Genomic DNA, 20,652 nt, shown 5'->3' with positions numbered 1-20,652 from the left:
ATCGACACCAAAATTGGGTTTTGTCATATAAAGGCCTTGGCGATGTTAAATTGCGAAGCTTTAGAGTTTTCGTCGATGGGCGTGTCCGTGGCGGCCTCGCAAACTTTGACGATTCGCCACAAAACAGGAAGTCGTTATAACTCAGGCATGCATTATCCGATCTGCCTCAAAATTCACACGTTTGATAAGAGTCCTGACCTGAACACGTTTACATGCCGATATCCAGATACAGTTATAGCGCCACCTACTGGCCACAGGAAATGACATGTTTTACACTGTAACAAACTCCTCTTACAAATTTTTTCGTATCAGCACCAAATTTGGGTTGTGTTATCTGAAAGCCTTAGCGATGATATATTGTGAAGATCTAGAGTTTTCGGAGAGGGGCGTGTCCGTGGCGGCATGACAAACCTCAACGCTTCGCCATGGAACAGGAAGTCCTTATAACTCAACCACACAAAGTCTGATCTGCCTGAAACTTCACATAGTTGATAAAAGTCCTCTCCTGAACACATCCCCATAACAATATTGAAGTGGGCGTGGCAAAATGACTCGACAGCGCCACCTACAAAAATTAAACGGACGAGCCCCTGATCTACGAATCACACACATGCACGAAAATTGACACACACCTCAAACATGCCAAAACATACAAAAAAGTCTCTTGGAGCCATATCTCAAACCCAACAGGAAGTCGGATATTTTTAACTTCCTGCGGCAACTAAGTGGCATTTTTGCCATTTCCAGGCGTTGTATCTTAACGAACTCCTCCTAGGGATTTTATCCGATCGACACCAAAATTGGGTTTAGTCATCTAAAGGCCTTGGCGATGTTAAATTGCGAAGCTTTAAAGTTTTTGTCAGTGGGCGTGTCCGTGGCGGCCTCGCAAACTTTGATGATTCGCCACAAAACCGGAAGTCATTATATCTCAGGCATGCATTATCCAATCTGCCTCAAAATTCACATGTTTAATAAGAGTCCATACCAGAACACGTTTACATGCCAATATCCAGATACAGTTATAGCGCCACCTGCTGGCCACAGGAAATTACATGATTTACAGAGTTACAAACTCCTCCCACAAATTTTATCGTATCAGCACCAAAACTGGGTGGTGTTATCTGAAAGTTCTAGCGATGACATATTGTAAAGATCTAGAGTTTTTACAGAGGGGCGTGTCCGTGGCGGCATGACAAACCTCAACGCTTCGCCATGGAACAGGAAGTCCTTATAACTCAACCACACAATGTCCGACCTGCCTGAAACTTCACATGGTTGATGAAAGTCCTCTCCTGAACACATCTACATAATAATATTGAGTCTGTCATAGCGCCACCTGCTGGCAGATAGTAGTTTAGCTTACAAATCAGCCCCACAATGTCTGATCTGCCTGAAACTTTACATGGTTGATTAAATTCCTCTCCTGAACACATTTACATGCCAATATTGAGTCTGTCATAGCGCCGCCTGCTGGCAGAAGGTAGTTTGGCTTACAACTCAGCCCCACAATGTCTGATCAGCCTGAAACTTCACATGGTTTAGTAAAATCCTCTCCTGAACACATCTACATGCCAATATTGAGACACAGTCATAGCGCCACCTGCTGACAGGAGAAAGTTAGGCATAAATCTGTGATTTTCTCTGGTTCTTTTCATATATCGGCTTAAGTTATTATTGTTCGCTGTTCTTTGTCATCCGGAGTTCACCGGCGGCGGTGAGCCCGGGTGCGAGGTCCCTATCATCGCTGCTTGCAGCTTTAATTATTATTATTATTATTATTCCGCCCCCAACCGGGGCACTTTTGAGGGTCTAAACATGCCCGAAAACTCACGAAAATTTGCACACACACCAAACGCGGTGTAAATGGCTGGGTTTTAGGGGTTTCGGAAGTGGGCGTGGCAAAATGACTCGACAGCGCCACCTAGAAAAATTAAACGGACGAGCCCCCGATCCACGAATCACGCACATGCACGAAAATTGGCACACACCTCAAACATGCCAAAACATACGAAAAAGTCTCTTGGAGCCATATCTCAAACCCAACAGGAAGTCGGATATTTTTGACTTCCTGCGGCGAAAAAGTGGCTTTTTTGCCATTTCCAGGCGTTGTATTTTAACGAACTCCTCCTAGGGATTTTATTCGATCGACACCAAAATTGGTTTTTGTCATCTAAAGGCCTTGGCGATGTTAAATTGCGAAGCTTTTGAGTTTTCGTCGATGGGCGTGTCCGTGGCGGCCTCGCAAACTTTGACGATTCGCCACAAAAGAGGAAGTCGTTATAACTCAGGCATGCATTATCAGATGTGCCTCAAAATTCACACGTTTGATAAGAGTCCTGACCTGAACACGTTTATATGCCGATATCCAGATACAGTTATAGCGCCACCTGCTGGCCACAGGAAATGACATGTTTTACACTGTAACAAACTCCTCCCACAAATTTTATGGTATCAGCACCAAATTTGGGTTGGTGTCATCTGAAAGCTCTAGCGATGTTATATTGTGAAGATCTAGAGTTTTTGCAGAGGGGCGTGTCCGTGGCGGCATGACAAACCTCAACGCTTCGCCATGGAACAGGAAGTCCTCATAACTCAACCACACAAAGTCCGATCAGCCTGAAACTTCATATGGTTGATAAAAGTCCGTCCCTGAACACATCCACATAACAATATTGAAGTGGGCGTGGCAAAATGACTCGACAGCGCCACCTATAAAAATTAAACGGACGAGCCCCTGATCTACGAATCACGCACATGCACGAAAATTGGCACACACCTCAAACACGCCAAAACATACGAAAAAGTCTCTTGGAGCCATATCTCAAACCCAACAGGAAGTCGGATATTTTTAACTTCCTGTGGCGAAAAAGTGGCGTTTTTGCCATTTTCAGGCGTTGTATTTTAATGAACTCCTCCTAGGGATTTTATCTGATTGACACCAAAATTGGGTTTTGTCATCTTAAAGCCTTGGTGATGTTAAATTGTGAAGCTTTAGAGTTTTCATCGATGGGCGTGTCCGTGGCGGGCTCACAAACGATGATGATTCGCCACAAAACAGGAAGTCGTTATAACTCAGACATGAAATATTCGATCTGCCTCAAAATTCACACATTTAATAACAGTCCTGACCTGAACAGGTTTACGTGCCGATATCCAGTTACAGTTATAGCGCCACCTGCTGGGCACAGGAAATGACATGTTCGACACTGTAACAAACTCCTTCCACAAACTTTCCCGTATCAGCACCAAAATAAAGTGGTGTCATCTGAAAGCTCTAGCAATGATATATTGTGAAGATCTAGAGTTTTTGCAGAGGGGCGTGTCTGTGGTGGCATGACAAACCTCAACGCTTCGCCATGGAACAGGAAGTTATTATAACTCAACCACACAATGTCTGATCTGCCTGAAACTTCACATGATTGATAAAAGTCCTCTTCTGAACACATCTACATAACAATATTGGGTCAGTCATAGCGCCACCTGCTGGCAGAAGGTAGATTGGCTTATAACTCAACCACACAAACTCCGATCTGCCTGAAACTTCACATGGTTGGTTAAATTCCATTACTGAAGACATCTACATGCCAATCTTAAGTCACAGTTATAGTGCCACCTGCTGGCGGATGGTAGTTTGCAGTATAACTCAACCACACAAAGTCTGATCTGGCTGAAACTTCACAAGGTTGATAAAAGTCCTCTCCTGAACACATCTACATAACAACATTGAGTCTGTCATAGCGCCACCTGCTGACAAAAGGCAGTTTGGCTTATAACTCAGCCAAACAATGTCCGATCTGCCTAAAACTTCACATGGTTGATAAGTTTCCTCTCCTGAAGACATCTACATGCCAATCATGAGTCACAGTTATAGCGCCACCTGCTGACAGGAGGAAATTTGGCATAAATCTGTGATTTTTTTTCAGATTTTTTTTTAATATATCGGCTTAAATTATTACTGTTCGCTGTTCTCTGTCATCCTGTGGCCACCGGGCGGCGGTGAGCCCGGGTGCGAGGTCCCTATCATCGCTGCTTGCAGCTTTAATTCATTGTTGCTCTTATAGTTGTGTAAATTGCTTCCTTGTCCTCATTTGTAAGTCGCTTTGGATAAAAGCGTCAGCTAAATGACTAAATGTGAATGTAAATGTAAAAATGTTTTGCACATTTTGTGTTCTGGTCAAAATGCTTGTAAAAAAATCTAATAAAGTGTCAAATAACTTTTGTAAAATGCATATAGTTTTTCCCACATTTCTTGACCACTTTTGGGGTTGATTTATGCTGTTTCAATGATCACTAAATGACATTGATAACCTAAAACTACAAATTTATGCAAAAAAATTATAATAATTGTTTTTATATAAACAAATATTTACAAGTTTCTTCGATTCATTTGTGTTTTAAAATTAAATAGATTTAATTACATTCTCAGACCAGATGTTATTGATAAATTACTCCATCATTTGTGTGCTTCATGTTTCACTTTTTAAAAAAATCTTATTTTTTCTATTTAAAAAACAGGTAAATGCAACAAGCAATGTCATATACATTAAATTATCACACATTCATTGAATCCCTTATTAATTTATTTATTTTACCCTTTTATAATAATTTATTTATTCTAAACATTCTTTGATCATTTAATATCACAAATAAAATATTAAATCATAAGACTCTCACCTTATGAGAATCCAAAATGATAATATTATACTACACTGTATAAAAACGCAGGGTTATTTCAGCCCAAATCTGAGTGTGGGGACTTATTCAACTGGGTTAAAAAAATTTTTATTAAACTAATAGGACCAAATTTAACCCAATGTTTGGAATAGTCAATAATTCACCCAATTTGGGTTTCAATAATTCAGCATTTCTTACTTAATAAATTTAAAGCAGGCATTCTTTCTGTAAGTCTGTTCCTCCCATGACCTTTGACCTTTAGCAGGGGTTCCTGAAGGTTATTTTAGGGACCAGAAGGGAAGTCACACAAGATCTGCTTGATTTGTTCTCGCTCAGTGAAAACAAGTCAGTGATTTGGCAAAGCAACAGATGATGAAGTTGCGTCAATGCTTCTGCCATCATTTCTGAGAACTGTCAAACTACATACAAGCAAATGCTACGATTTAACAGTCTCATCACAGACTCCATAAATGTGAATTTGTTTCTACAAGTATACATTTTAGATAGAGCTAGTAGTTTCAATTTTTATTACACCCTAAATAGGAAAATGCTGTCAACAACCAATATTTTTGGAAAAGTTATATAAATTATGTGAATGGCATATGAAGAAACACCCTCTAAAATCCTGAGGAATATAGACACCTTTACCTTTAGTCATTTATAGATATAAATATAGATATAAAAATACAACAAAACTCAAAAATGTAGTGTATGTGCGTTCTGTTGATTTTATAGCTCAGTGCAGGAGTATACAACATTAAACTCTGCGGAAACAGCCTTAAAGATATAGTTCACCCAATAATAAAACGCATATCATCTCACCTTTTACTTGTTTCAAACCTTTTTATGTTCTTTCTTCTGTAAAACACAAAGGAAGATAGTTTGAAGAAAGCTAGAAAATTGAGGTAAAGTTGGTTTCATATGCACACATTCAGACTTTCTCCTGAATAATATCATTTCAGACAGGTATGATTTGCAAATTCTAAATAGTGAAATCATATAAGCAGTCAATGAATATCAAATTACAGCAGTGTTCACAGTCAATCAAATTGTGCCATTGTTGTTTTCAAGTCATATTCACATGTGATTTCAGACCCAATATTCAAATTAGCGTGGTAAATAATATAAGAAACGCTAATTAAAGGAATGTGCAAATATGAAACCAACTTTACCTCAATAGATGGAAACCTGTAACCACTGACACCCATAGTATGTTTTTTCCTACTATGGAAGTCAATGGTTACCGGTTTTCAGCATTCTTCAAAATATCTTCTTTTGTGTTCAACAGAATAAAGAGCTCATAAAGGTTTGGAAACACTTGGAGGAAGGTAAATAGTGCGTAAATTTACATTTGCTTGCGTGAACTATCATTTTAAGGATGCATACTGTAAATTAAACTACATAAACAGATAAAAGGCAATAAAGTTAACACTTAAATGTGCATTTTAGGGTGTTTTCTGTCCACTAGTCTCAATGAAGACATGGTACTGATGCAAAATAGCTAATAAAATCCTAATAACTTGACCTGAACATGAAATAAACAATGATTTTGTATGCAGTGTCGTTCCTTTAACCTCGCAGATACCAGTCTGACTGTATAAAACCAAGTTATGTCATTGCTTCAGCCATCATTTCTGAGATCTGTCAAACTACATGCAAGCAAATGCTACAATTTGACAGCCACATCACATAAATGTGAATTTGTTTCTACAAGTATAAATTTTAGATAGAGCTAGTCGTTGACTTTTTACTTGTATCTGTTTATTAATCCCTAAATAGGAAAATACTGTAAACAACAAGCATTATTATTGGAAAAGTTACATGAATTATGTGAATGGCATATGAAGAAACACAGTCTAAAATCCTGAAGAATATAGTTACCTTTACTTTTAGTCATTATTAGATATAAATATAGATATAAAAATAAAATAAAACTCAAAAATGTAGTGTATGTGTGTTCTGTTGATTTTATAGCTCAGTCTAGGAGTAAAAACAACATTAAATGTTGCGTAAACAGCCTTAAAGATATAGTTCACCCAATAATAAAACACATATCATCTCACCTTTTACTTGCTTCAAATCTTTTTTTACGCTCTTTCTTCTGTAAAACACAAGAAGAAAGTTTGAAGAAAGCTGGAAACCTGTGACCATTGACATCTATGGTATTTGTTTTGGAACTATGGAAGTCAATAGTTACCGGTTTTCAGCTTTCTTCGAACTATCTTCTTTCGTGTTTAACAGAATAAAGAGCTCATAAAGGGTTTGAAACACTTAAAGGAAGTTAAATAGTGTGTAAATTTACATTTGCTTGCTTGAACTATCATTTTAAGGATGCATACTGTAAATTAAACCACATAAACAGATAAAAGCTATTAAAATAAACACTTAAATGTTTATTTTTGGGGTGTTTTCTGTCCACTAGTCTCAATGAAGACATGTTACAGATGCAAAATAGCCATTAAATCATAAAAACTTGACCTGTACATGAAATAAACAATGACTTTGTATGCAGTGTCGTTCTTTTAACCTTGCACATACCAGTAAGACAGTATAAAACCAATTAAACACATCTTTTTAGCTTTGAAACCGTTAGTAAGTGAAGCAAACACCATCAGCAACAGGTGAAAATGAAATTATCGATAACATTGAACATCCTTCCCGTCATTTTATCAGTTATAAACGATACAATTACGCGTATAGCATATGACGCGTGTGATAACGTTACTGATAGTTGAACTAACGTTAGTGATGACAGCTGCTGTTCAGCTAAGCTAAAACAAAACGGTCAACACACTCAATTTACTCCCTCCGGAGCTCTCACAAATGACATATTTTAAAGCTTACCTTTTTCTTTAAACGTCTCGGAGTCCGTTGGTCACAATAATTTGCTGGTAAACATTATATTTGAGCTAAATTTGTCTGGGTCTGTTATCAGTGCGTCAGGCCGAGAGGAGTGACTGACAGCCGCGAGCGCACATTCTAACACACACGCCGACAGCCAATTAGAATGCGGGACGGCCGTGGCGCGTGGATTTACCGTAAAGCGCTAAAATCATGCGCAGTGAACAAACGACCACAGAAGCGGAAGGAAAGTGCTGTGATTACCGTAAAGATCGTAAGAAGTCAGAGTTGAGTTGCTAGATGGATAAAGACAGACTCAAATAGGGAGGTGTTGTATTTTAGTCTTTTAGTGTAGCCTATTATTAATCAAGTTTACAACAACAACAACAATAATAATAGTAATCATAATAATAAAAATAATAATACATTTAACCATGTGTACTTAGATTGAAAACGTATATTTATTATTATTATTACTATTGTTATTATTATTAATATTATTATTATTATTATCATTATTATTATTATTTTTATTACTATTATTATTATTATTATTATACATTATATAAAAACCTAAATAAATAAATGGACAAGAATACATAAACACGTAAGAAAATTATGTTATAAATAATAATAAAAATGATAATAATAATAATAACAATAACAACAACAACAATAATAATATAATAATAACAAATTTTTAAATTGTCAATTTGATAACACATGGATTAAATGTAGTAATATTCATTCGTTCATTCATTAATTTTCTTTTTGGCTCAGTTCCTTTGTATTATTATTATCAATATTATTATTATTATTATGTATTTATTTATTTATATTTTTACATAATAATATCAATAATAATAATAATGACAATACTGTACAGTACTCAGAATGAAAATATTGCTTTTATTATTATTATCGTCATTATTATTATTATCAATAACCACATTTGCTTACATTTATTATTATTGGTAATTAATTAATTTCAATTTTTCATAATAATAATAATAATAATAATAATAATAATAATAATACATTAAATCCATGTGTACTCGGATTGAAAATCAAAAAGTACTCTTCTCTATTATCATCTTTTGTTTTATATATTCATTTATTCTTTGTTATTTATTTATTTTTATAGAATGTATAATAATAATATTAACAAGGACAGAACTTTTGGATTTTCAATCTGAGTACACATGGATTCAATGTATTATTATCATTATTATTATTATTATTATTATTATTGTTATTTTATTAATATTATTATTGTCATATTAAAATCCAAATGAATGAACGAATAAATAAATAAATGACCGAAAGTAAATAAAAATGCATTCAAATATTGAAGTTGTTAACAATAACACAAATAACAACAAAAATAATAACAATAATTATAATGATATACTTTACAAAGTTTCTGTTCATACATTAATAATAAAAATGTATTATTATCATTGTCATTATTGACGACAACAAAAACAAAACAACACTGGTTATATCTATTCGTTATAATTCATTTATTCCTATTCCTTTAGATTGTCATTTAAACTTAATGTCTAATTTTAATATTGTGCCTATATAATTTCATCAGTGAGTTAGGTGATCACACGTCCAACTTAAAAACTGACAGACAGACATTCTGAGATAAATGAAACTAAGTCTGCTTATTTTCATGAACGTAAATGGGTTTTCACCAAGGATTTCACAAACTGCGCATGTCTGGTCGCTCTATGACCGGAAGAGGTCGCTGTAGGTTGACTTTCTAGACTTGCATAACTTAACAATAACTATACCAGGCCAAACTAGCTGAGAATGCACACTGGTTTTAAAATCTTAAATTAATTTTTACTAGTAAGAATTAAATAACAGAGCTGTCTAATTAAAATCTTTACTGGTAAGACATTAATTAGGCCTTATTAAAGAACTTTTGCATTAATAAAAAAAAATCCTGGTATGAGAAAAGAAGTCATTATAACTAAAAACATCTTGTTATTATGAGAAAATATGCTTTTTAATAAAATAATTTCCAACATTTAATTGAAAACTTTATTATGAAATAACGGAGTAGAAAAAACATGCGTGTGGCAGCAACGCATCACCATTTATTTCATATTCTGCATTAATTTTATAATTTTTTCATGTGTCCTCTCTCTATTGTTATTATTAATTTTTATTTGCTGTTTCTTTTTCATTTTGTGCAATATCATTGACAAACTTCTTTAAAATCATCATACCTTCCTTGTTGCAAAAATTAATCTCTGCATTGTTTGTACTATACTGTTGTCTGTGGTTTGTACAACAGTAATTGCATTAAAAAAAAGCATTGAGTCACCATAGCAAAGGATCACATCCCGCAACCTACACTTACTAGCACTGGGTTGGACCTTCTTTTGCCTTCAGAACTGCCTTAATCTTTCATGGCAGAGATTCAACAAGCTACAGGAAAAATTCCTCAGAGATTTTGCTCCATATTGACATGATAGCATCACGCAGTTGCTGCAGATTTGTCAGCTGCGAATCTCCCATTCCACCACATCCCAATGGTGCTATATTGGATTGAGATCTGGTGACTGTGGAGGCCATTTGAGTACAGTGAACTCATTGTCATGTTCATAAAACCAGTCTGAGATGATTCACGCTTTATGACATGGTGCGTTATCCTGCTGGAAGTAAACTTCAGAAGATGGGCACACTGTGGTCATAAAAAGGATGGACATGGTCAGCAACAATACTCAGGTAGGCTGTGGCGTTGACACAATGCCCAATTAGTACTAATGGACACGAAATGTGCCAAGAAAATATCCCCCACACCATTACACCACCACCACCAGCCTGAACCATTGATACAAGGCAGGATAGATCCATGCTTTCAGGTTGTTGTTGCCAAATTCTGACCCGACCATCAAAATGTGGCAGCAGAAATTGAGACTCATCAGACCAGGCAACGTTTCTCCAATCTTCTATTGTCTAATTTTGGTGAGCCTGTGTGAATTGTAGCCTCAGTTTCCTGTTCTTAGCTGACAGGAGTGGCACCCGGTGTGCTCTTCTGCTGCTGTAGCCCATCCGCCTCAAGGTTGGACGTGTTGTGTGTTCAGAGATGCTCTTCTGCAGACCTCGGTTGTATCGAGTGCTTATTTGAGTTACTGTTGCCTTTATATTAGCTGGAACCAGTCTGGCCATTCTCCTCTGACCTCTGGCATCAACAAGGCATTTGCGCCCACAGAACTGTCGCTCACTGGATATTTTCTCTTTATCAGACCATTCTCTGTAGATGCTAGAGATGGTTGTGCGTGAAAATCCCAGTAGATCAGCAGTTTCTGAAATACTCAGCCTGTCTTGCACTGACAAACAAGCCACGTTCAAAGTTACTTTAATCACCTTTCTCCTCCATTCTGATGCTCGGTTTGAACTACAGCAGATCGTCTTGACCATAGCTGCGTCCCAAATCGCATACTTATGCACTATTTACGCCATTTTGTAGTATAAATAGTGTAAGTAGTGTGTTCACACTGAAAACTCTTAAAATAATAAGTGCACTTTAATTACCCGGATGATGCACTCATTCAGCCGCTAAAATGAAGTGTGTAATGATGGACACTTCACGCACTCAACAACCGCAGGTTTGCTTACGTAGTGGAAGGGGCGGAGCTATAGGACGCACATGTTGGATAACTTTATTTATTTTGGATGGAGAAAGCAAAATTCTCCTACGAGAGTGATTATATCGCCTCCTGATGGTGAATGCGGCAATACTCACGATAGGTATTATTTGATAATTCGGTCGTTTATTTCACTGATTTGGCAACCGTCAAACGTCATCAGGGAAACGGTTTGAATTTCCGTTTAGTATAAAAACATTAGTGTGCCATTTGGGACGACACTACATACATGTACTATCCTGTTGCGTGTGTAAGTGCATAAGTACATAGTGCATGAGTGCAGTGTATAGTGTGCCATTTGGGACGCAGCTCATGTCTACATGCATTGAGTTGCTGCCATGTGATTGGCTGATTAGAAATTTGCGCTAACAAGCAGTTGAACAGCTGTACCTAATAAAGTGGCCGGTGAGTGTATATAGTCCCCCGACAAGTACTCAAAGCAGTTTCTGCATAATTAAAGAGTCGCACCAATATGTCACCTCAGCTTCTCCTCCTAGTTTGTGCCACTTTTGAATGTTTGCGTAAATACTCAGTCAATAATGCAGTCCACTCTCGCTCTGCCCAATTATAACCAGTTTCGCCTTTACACTTTGTTTTCCCTGTGCCCCATTTTTCCATGCTAATCGAACGCTTTCACCTTCAGATTGATCTGCTCTCTTATGCCTGCATTATATAATCTACCATTATGTGAAGAAACTGGACTTTGAAATTGCTGGGAGAGGCAATTCAGACTCCACCTGTGAAGGATTAAAGTAACAGACGTCTACTTTCATCTCTTAATAACACATGTTGACGTGCAGTGCTTATGACTTAAATATCAATTCCTCATATTAAGAAACGAAACTGAGCCTTTTCCATCTTAATGATTCGTCTGCTATTTCTGACCTTTGCTTCACTGCAATTTTAGGTCATCGACAGATCTGTGTTTTCATGGATGCTAATCACTGTAAACAAATTATTGTAAACACTGAATCATGGCTCAGTGGGTAGCACTGTCGCCTCACAGCAAGAAGGTCGCTGGTTTGAGCCACGGCTGGGTCAGTTGGCATTTCTGTTCTGTTCAGTTGGCATTTCTGAGTTTGCATGTTCTCCCTGTGTTGGTGTGGGTTTCCTCCAGGTGCTCCGGTTTCCCCCACAGTTCAAACACATGCGCTATAGGTGAATTGAATAAGCTAAATTGGCCGTAGTGTGTGTGTGTATGTGAATGAGTGTATGGGTGTTTCCCAGTGCTGGGGTTGCAGCTGGAAGGACATCCGTTGTGTAAAACATATGCTGGATAAGTTGGCGGTTTATGCCCCAGTGGCATCCTCTGATGAATAGGGACTAAGCCGAATGCATCATGCTATCACAGCATGTATCAGGACTTTTCAGACTGCCTATATCCTCGATGTGAAGGAAAGAAAATGAGAGATGTTATTATTATTAAGCATCCTTTATTTCATGTGTGACATGAATAACACATATTAAATAAACATTGTTGGTTTTCTACCAAAATAAACACAAATCCTAAGAATATGATGTCATTCGTTAATAAATAGGTACAAACAATAAATATATTGTTACAGTTAGGATCTAATGTAGTGTTTTTATGTGCAATAAACCCGTCTATCAGTGACTTCTGCCTGAAACAAAATCAAAATGAGCATGAGTACCTACATTTTACCACACAGATATGATTTCAAGAGTTCACACTTAGCTGATGATTGATTATAAAGCTTGTTTGGCATGCTGTCCCGGGAGAGAGTCCTGAGCTCATAAGATCCTCGAGCCCGGGGCTCCCTCTCGTTTGCAAGGCGAGAGGGGAGTTTGAGCTCAGGTAGATCTCGAGAACTCCCCTGCTGTAGTAGCTAATAAACAGAGAGTGATTGCTCTTAAAAGAGAACTACTAGGAGCATGTCTATGGTGCTGATTTGGATTAGTCAATTAACTTAAGTTGCATGTTTTGGGATGTGGGAGGAAACCAGGGAACCCGGGGAAAACCCACGTGAGCACGGGGAGAATGTGTAAACTCCGCACAGAAACGTCGGCTGGCTTGGTCAGGACTATAACCAGTGACGTTTTTGCTGTGAGGGAACAGTGCTAACAACTGGGCCACCGTGCTACCCATCTAGGGAAGGAGGAGTAAGGGTGGAAGGGGGGTTTTTCAAAGCAAAGATGGCTGTCAAATAGAACTTAGGGTATTTATAGTGGGTTAGGAATCATCTGATTGGTGAATCATAAATTGGATAATGCATGGTCAATCATGAGCAAGTGATCCTCTTGAAATTAGTTTGTAAATAAACCTCACCTAATACATATCATGCATTAAACACAATGAGTTAAAGGAGGTTTTCATGCTATCACACTGAAGTCCAGGTTCATATCTAGAGACTGGAATATAGTTAAACATTGTGATTTTGAGTTTAAGGGTGTGTTCACATTTGTAGATCGGTAAAAGAAGAGAAGCTGACTACATCTACATGGACACGAGTAATCGAATTATTTTCTGTAATCTGAATTAGACAATATTATGATGGTGTTTACATGAGCTACATAATCCATAATCCCGTTTTAAATACCGTTATAGCTTATGATTCGATTAACATCACCACGCCATCAAAATTTTGTTTCATGTAATTTCGGGTGTGTCATATTTAATTTGTTGACTTTAACTGCAGTTTGGCCCTTTCATTTTCATTCAGGAACATTTCATGCATACCCCCCCGTGACAATTGAGATATTAGATGCGAGTATGAACTGCTGGAAGAGTGTTGCTTTAATGGAGTTCGATACCGCACATCACTTACGGAAATAACCCTCCACATTTCGTGATGTGCGTGTCTCACAAGCTTCGAATGTTATCACTCAATTGAATGGCCAATTGAATGACTCAATTATCAGCTGATAGATATGGGCCAGTAGGGGCCTTCTGTGCCTACTGGTAGGCTCAGAAGGCAGTGATCATCCATCCACATGGTTATTCAGCTATACTAATAGAAAAGACCCCAGATCCAGATCTGTTTCTACATTACTGTGATGGTTGGGTTTAGAGTTGGGGTACACGTTAATAAAATATAATTAATGGGAAATTTAATAAATAAAATAAATAATTCTTATTAACTTCCAGCCGCAGCCGTATGTGATCTATAGCTGTTTAACCATGTGGATGGATGATAACAGCCTTCTGAGCCAACTAACAGCGCAGAAGGCCCCTACTGGCCCATGTCTATTAGCTGATTACCACTGATAACGCCCATTTAGTCGAGTGATAACATTCGAATCGGCTGGGTATCTGTGGTCCTTCACTGACCCGGTAGGTGCAGTAGTGTCAAACAGCCATGTGTGTATGGACTATCCTGTCGCAAAATGCTTTGAAATTCCTACATGACGGTAATAGTTTGATTGCGGTGTTTACATGTCTGTACTGCACTTCAGTATTGCCACTAATATCAGCATCCTGCACATGTCTTAATCCGATTTCTCTTTAGTGGGATTATGACCTTAATCGGATTAGATTAATCAAAAATCCCTGTTTACTTGGTCGACTCTCAATCAGAGTATTGTCCTAATCTTATTAAAATCGGATTATTGTGTCCATGTAAACGTACTCAGTGACTACGTTTACATGGACACCAATAGTTTAATCAGATTAAGGTCACAATCGAACTAGAGAGCAATGGAATTAAGACGTGTGGAGTACGCCATTTTAGTCGCATTATTAAAGTGCATTACAGACATGTAAACGCCTTAATCGAAGTATTACTGTCATGTAGGACTTTTCGCCACGTTTTGCGACAGGATAGTTCACACACGCGCACACACACACACACACACACACACACACACACACACACACACACACGCGCACACACACTTTTTTTTTTCTTCCATTCAGCATACGGTATGAACTTCCATTAAAACAACACTGTTCCAGTAGTTCATAGTTGCATCCAATATCTAGTTTGTCACGGGGAGGCATGCCCGAATGAAAGTGAAAGTGCCAAACCTCAGTTAAAGTTGACAAATTACTTTTGTAAAGTAAATTTTAAAGCAAAACTTACAAAAAACATCCAAAACCATGCTGAGCAATGTAATAAACTTGCGAGAAGCTTATAAAATGTATAAAAGGGGTCAAAACCATCGTAATCTCACGGCAGTTCATAACTTTTTGATTTATTGGCTAATTTGTTTTAATTTGCATGATCTCATATATATATATATATATATATATATATATACAAGCCGCAACCCAGTACTGGGAAACACCCATACACTCTCACATTTACACACACACTCATACATTACGGCCAAAGTAGTTCATCCAATTCACCTATAGCAAACTTCACACAGAAAGGCCAACTGGCCCAGCCGGGACTCGAACCAGTGACCTTCTTGATGTGATGCGACAGTGCTAACCACTGAGCCATCGTGCTGTCCTTCATAGGTTTTCATACAAATTAATTTATACGAATTTGTACAAATTAGCCACTTTTCTGATAACACGTAAAACAGTTACGTTTCCTCGCGAGATTGGGCTGGTCAAAACAGTGACAGACATTTTAACGCAGAAACAGAACAACAAAAAAAGTACTCATGGCCACATCATGTCCTGTTTTTGGCTCTTTTACATGTTTTTGTTTGGTTTTGCCTTTATTATTTTACCCGAACCGAACCAGAAAGCAGAAGGACACCCATTTCCTTTTCTCTGTTTGTTTGGTGTACACCAGGGTTCAGTATCAGGTGCCGTTTACACTCATGCGTTTTGTTTTAATATGCAAATGTTTTGTTATGGTTACGTCTGGCGTCCACGCTACTCTGATATTCTTGACCTGCGAAAACGAAAACACTGAAGACCTTGTTTTAGTCTACATCTCCACTAATCCGGATACATTTGAAAACGGTGCTTTCATCCAAAATCGATCCATGTCCACATTATTGTTTCGATTCTTTCCGTAATACACACTAAAACGACTGAAGTGATTTCGTTCATGTACTGCTCATGCGCACAGATGTAACACACCTTAACTTGCGTCATGTCTGCCTGCAGTTTATTTACTTTCTGTCTGTTTATACATGGAGCATGTACAAACTGACGTTAGTAGGTAATAAAGCTGTCAAAACAGACAGCATCCAAAACAACTGTTTTACATAGTCGGCAGCTAGCTCTTGTAGTGTCGCCCACTGACACTAAGCAGGGCTGCATCCGGTTAGTACACTGTGAAATAAAAAAAGTTGACAAACTTAAAATTAAGGCAACAAACTTGAGGACATTTTTGAGTTTATTGAACTTAAATCGAGTCGATGCAGTAATTATGATGAAAGTTACGTTAACTTAAAAACGTCCTCAAGTTCGTTACCTTAGAATTTTAGGTTGATTCATTCATTCATTTTCTTTTCGGTTAGTCCCTTTATTAATTAGGGGTCGCCACAGCCAAATGAACAGTCAACTTATCCAGCATTTGTTTTAAACAGCGGATGCCCTTCCAGCTGCAACCTATCTATGGGAAACATCCATACACACTCATTCACACTCATACACTATGGACAATTTAGCCTACCTAATTCAGACGCATGACTTTGGACTGTGGGGGAAACCAGAGAATCCGGAGGAAACCCACGCGAACAAGGGGAGAACAAGCAAACTCCACACAGAAATGCCAACTGACCCAGCCGAGGCTGGAACCAGCGACCTTCTTGCTGTGAGACGGAATCACTACCTACTGAGTTGAATCAACTTTGTTGATTTTTCCAGTGTACTTGGATGGTAGACCGCACAGGAAAATTAGGTTGCTGCCGGAAGTGGTGTTAGAGAGGCCAGCAGGGGGTGCTCAACCTGTGTGGGTCCCAACGCTCCAGTATATTGATGTGGACTCTATACTACTCAGTGAGCGCAGTGTTTTGGATGAGACGTTAAACCGAGATCCTGACTCTCTGTGATCGTTAAAAATCCCAGGATGTCCTGTGAAAAAGAGTAGGCGTTTAGCATCAACCATCCTGGCCAATCTTGCTCACTGGCCTCTGTCCATCATGGCCTCCTAACCATCCCCATATTATAATTAGCTTTATCACTCAGTCTCCTCTCCACCAATCAGCTGGTGTGCGATCTGGTGCAATATGAGTACGGCCACGTCATCCAGGTGGATGTGTAAATCGCTTTGAGTGTTTAGAAAAGCGCTATATAAATGTAACGAATAAATGTCGTCCACCATGCTAGCTGAATTGGTCACCTCTAAAATGCGTCATCGTTTCCGAAAGCCTTTGTTTCCGCCGTTAAAACTGCATCACCCGCATTTACCCACTTTAGACAGCATTTTCAAGAAGATACAATTTTTTGTTCCCAAAAAATGCACTGTGGAAGGACGGCCAATATAGAGAGAGAAAAATATGTATTTTTAAACTAAAATGTATTAAGACTGATTTATACTTCTGCTTCGAGTGATCTGCATGACCCAGGGCCCCTGCCTTGCGCATATCAGTGCATTTATACTTCTGGGTGCTGTTTGTGTTGCTCTGCAATATTACTTCCGAACCGCTAGCTGGCAGTAGGTTTTTATGTTCCTCTGTGTCGAGTTTCTTCTCGAGTGTTTTGTTTTATCTGGACACTACCTCAATGAACAGGAAGCTGAAACTCACTCATTCAGAGGCAGGAACTGGCGGACGAGTAATAACTTTAATCATAAGGGAAACACAAATCAAAAGTTTCCATCTGGAGCTCCTTTACGGTAGAGTTTGGACTAAATTTTGAATCCCGCTCCCGCAAGGTTTTATCCCGAACCCGACCGCTCCCGCTTATATTCAGCATTTGTTGTCCTGCTGCCCAACCCGCGCCGTTTTCTACCCGCCACGCCCAATCCCGCTAAAGAGCGGGGGGAGAACAAAACCGAAAACCACCCAGCTATACAGAGTCCAGACAGCCTATAACAAGCTGTCTGTATAAACACACACACACACACACATATGCACCAAGCACACACACACAGACAAAGCTCCCTCTCTCATTCCCACGCAAACACCCAAGCACAAACACACACACACAACAAAAAAGCTATACACAGCATCACACTATCTCATTCACACACATACATACGTGTGCTCACTCAAATCGGGAGCGATACTGCTAGACGGCCCGCTCCCGTCCAAAATTCAACCAGTTACCGACCGCTCCCATTCTATTCGGAAATGTATTCCCACGGCGCAGAAATCTGGTCGGCAGACCTCTACTTCACAGGACCCGACACGTGTAAACACTCACTCCATCGGGCTCACGGTTCTTAGCACCGCCCACACTCATCACACAGCTACCAAGCAGACCCATCACAGAGCTTGCGCAACACGTCGATGCGCCATGTAGCTACAAATTTTGAGAGGTGCACAACAGCATCAGCCACAGCGATGCAACTGGACGAAGGCTGCACCAGACCATATGCATGAGCTTAACGCAGAAGTATAAATCAGCCTTTAGTGTGGACATGGTCTTAATTCACAAATGCTGGTGTATCAGAATAGATTTACTGAAAGAAAAACCTTTGAAATCAGAGGCATGGTTATCCACAGTCCTCTCTGAGTGGCATTTTAAACAATTGTGTATCATTCCCTGATTCATCAAGCCATTCTCATACAAAAATTACACAAGTGGTGGACTGCAAGCACAGACACCAGCAAAATATGCACATGCCCAGTAAGCATAAATGGCCACATATCATGCATTTTAGGCTGTATAGTGTGGACAGAGATCATTTTTCTGAAACACAATAAAAACATCAACGCATTAGTGTAAACAGCACCTCAGATAGTAGCGTTCACAATCGAACCACGAGACTTCGATAGCCAAGTGTTGACACACCACTGCATGGGCAAATCTCGCACTAAAAGACTATTTTGTGTACATTTAGAGACCTATAAATAAAACACACAGTCTTACATTCTCCTTTCACACCATAATATTCTTCTTCTCTAGTTTCTCTCTCTCGTTAGAAGAGCTCAGGAAAGCCGCCTGGAAGCGATGATGTGTTCTATAGCTGGGAAACACAAACAGAAATATGATCATGTTTGTTTTTAACTGATGGTGCAGTCACAATTGAAGGCACAATTATTAACCATCCAGTGAAATTTACATTCTCTTTAAATATTTCCCAAGTGATTTCCTAGAGCAAGGACATTTCATTGTATTTCCTATTCTTTTTTTTTCAGTTTGGCTAGAATAAGGCCGTACTCACACTATGTACAGTTGACTCGAACCGGGCCAAAGCACGCTTGTCCCCCCTCCCGTCTCCCCCGACGGCCCGCACTCACACCACAATTGGGCCTCGGCACGCTTACGTCATCGGTGCTGCGCTGTTCAGTGAGAAGCGCTGTCACTCAGCAGCACAGTGGGGATTTCTCTAGTTATATCCTTTCAGTTGTTTGTTATGCAGTGACATGCAGTCAGATATTTTGCCAAACAGTCCTTAGGGATGCAGTGACACGGAGTCAGATATTTCGCCGAACAGATCCGCCACTTTTGCCGCTCATAAACAATCATAAAGCCTTCGTGCTGCAGGTATTAGGAGGTCTGCTGTAGGTGCAGCTGTGGTGCAGTGAGGGGTTTGCGTATTTGATAAGCTACGGCAGTTTGCGTTCACTGAACAGTAAGAATGATTAATAAATCCATATGAAACAGCCCCTTAAAAGTCACGTCTCGCTTTTAGTTTCGGGCTTTGGCACGTTTTACACTCACACTACAAACATACCACGTGAAAGCCCAAGTGAACTGCGCTCAGGCCCACCTCTTCCAACCGGGCCAGGGCCAGCCAAGTGAACCGTGCCTGAGCCCGATTTAGCGCACTCACACTTTTCAAACGATCCGGGAAACGGGCCTGGGCACAGTACGGATGGCATAGTGTGAGCAGGCCCTAAAAGCACAGGGTGGCACAGTGGCTCAGTGGGTAGCACTGCCTCCTCACAGCAAGAAGGTCACTGGTTTGAGTCCCAGCTGGGCCAGTTGGCATTTCTATGTGGAATTTGCATGTTCTCCCCGTGTTGGCGTGGGTTTCCTCCGGGTGCTCCGGTTTCCCCCACAGTCCAAACACATGCGCTATAGGTGAATTGAATAAACTAAATTGGCTGTAGTGTATGAGTGTGTGTGTGAGTGTGGGAGTGTATGGGTGTTTCCCAGTACCGGGTTGCAACTTGAAGGGCATCCGCTGCATTAAACATATGCTAGAATAGTTGGCGGTTCATTCCGCTGTGGCGACCTCTAAAATAGAGACTGAAGCTACGGTCACATTGTGTGTGCGAAATTCTGTCGTACGTCGCTGCGAAAAGGGGCGGGATTAAACAAGATTTTTAGACAGTAAAAAAAGCGAGCGATTGCTCCATGTTTTAAATTTTGTCCAGAGAGGTCATGTTTTGATCCTTGATTGGTCTCATGCAGTCAAGTGATGCGATTTCGCAGATCAGAGTTCACGAAGCTCGAACTTTGCACCGCAACGAACTGCGAAACCTAACGCATGAC

General features: G+C 39.3%; 2 protein-coding genes across 9 annotated transcripts in view; both read right to left on the bottom strand.

Annotated features, from left to right (window-relative positions):
* Positions 1-7,629, bottom strand: part of me2 (malic enzyme 2, NAD(+)-dependent, mitochondrial) — an 80,089-nt gene extending 72,460 nt beyond the window's left edge. For 2 of the 4 annotated variants that reach the window (XM_087251709.1, XM_087251707.1), the window contains exons 1-2: positions 7,519-7,629; positions 5,497-5,532 (exon numbers count right to left, since the gene is read on the bottom strand). The gene's annotated coding sequence lies outside the window, so the exon portion shown is untranslated. 4 annotated transcript variants of the gene reach the window in all.
* Positions 7,630-12,593: 4,964 nt separating this feature from the next.
* The window catches only part of areg (amphiregulin), a 45,671-nt gene continuing 37,612 nt past the window's right edge, over positions 12,594-20,652 (bottom strand). For 2 of the 5 annotated variants that reach the window (XM_087253263.1, XM_087253264.1), the window contains exons 6-7: positions 19,081-19,177; positions 12,594-12,802 (exon numbers count right to left, since the gene is read on the bottom strand). In XM_087253263.1, coding sequence (XP_087109389.1) covers positions 19,090-19,177 — 88 coding nt within the window. In that variant the 3' untranslated portion in view covers positions 12,594-12,802; positions 19,081-19,089. Of the gene's footprint in view, positions 12,803-15,766; positions 18,146-18,188; positions 19,178-19,346; positions 19,925-19,983; positions 20,149-20,652 lie in introns of those variants that run through there. The other 3 variants (XR_015490790.1, XR_015490792.1, XR_015490791.1) reach the window with 3 other exon arrangements.

Source organism: Danio rerio, chromosome 5 (genome assembly GCF_052040795.2).
Source record: "Danio rerio strain M-AB ecotype USA chromosome 5, GRCz13ab, whole genome shotgun sequence".
In the NCBI taxonomy this organism is placed as follows: Eukaryota; Metazoa; Chordata; class Actinopteri; order Cypriniformes; family Danionidae; genus Danio; species Danio rerio.
This window is presented reverse-complemented; position numbering and strand designations above follow the sequence as displayed.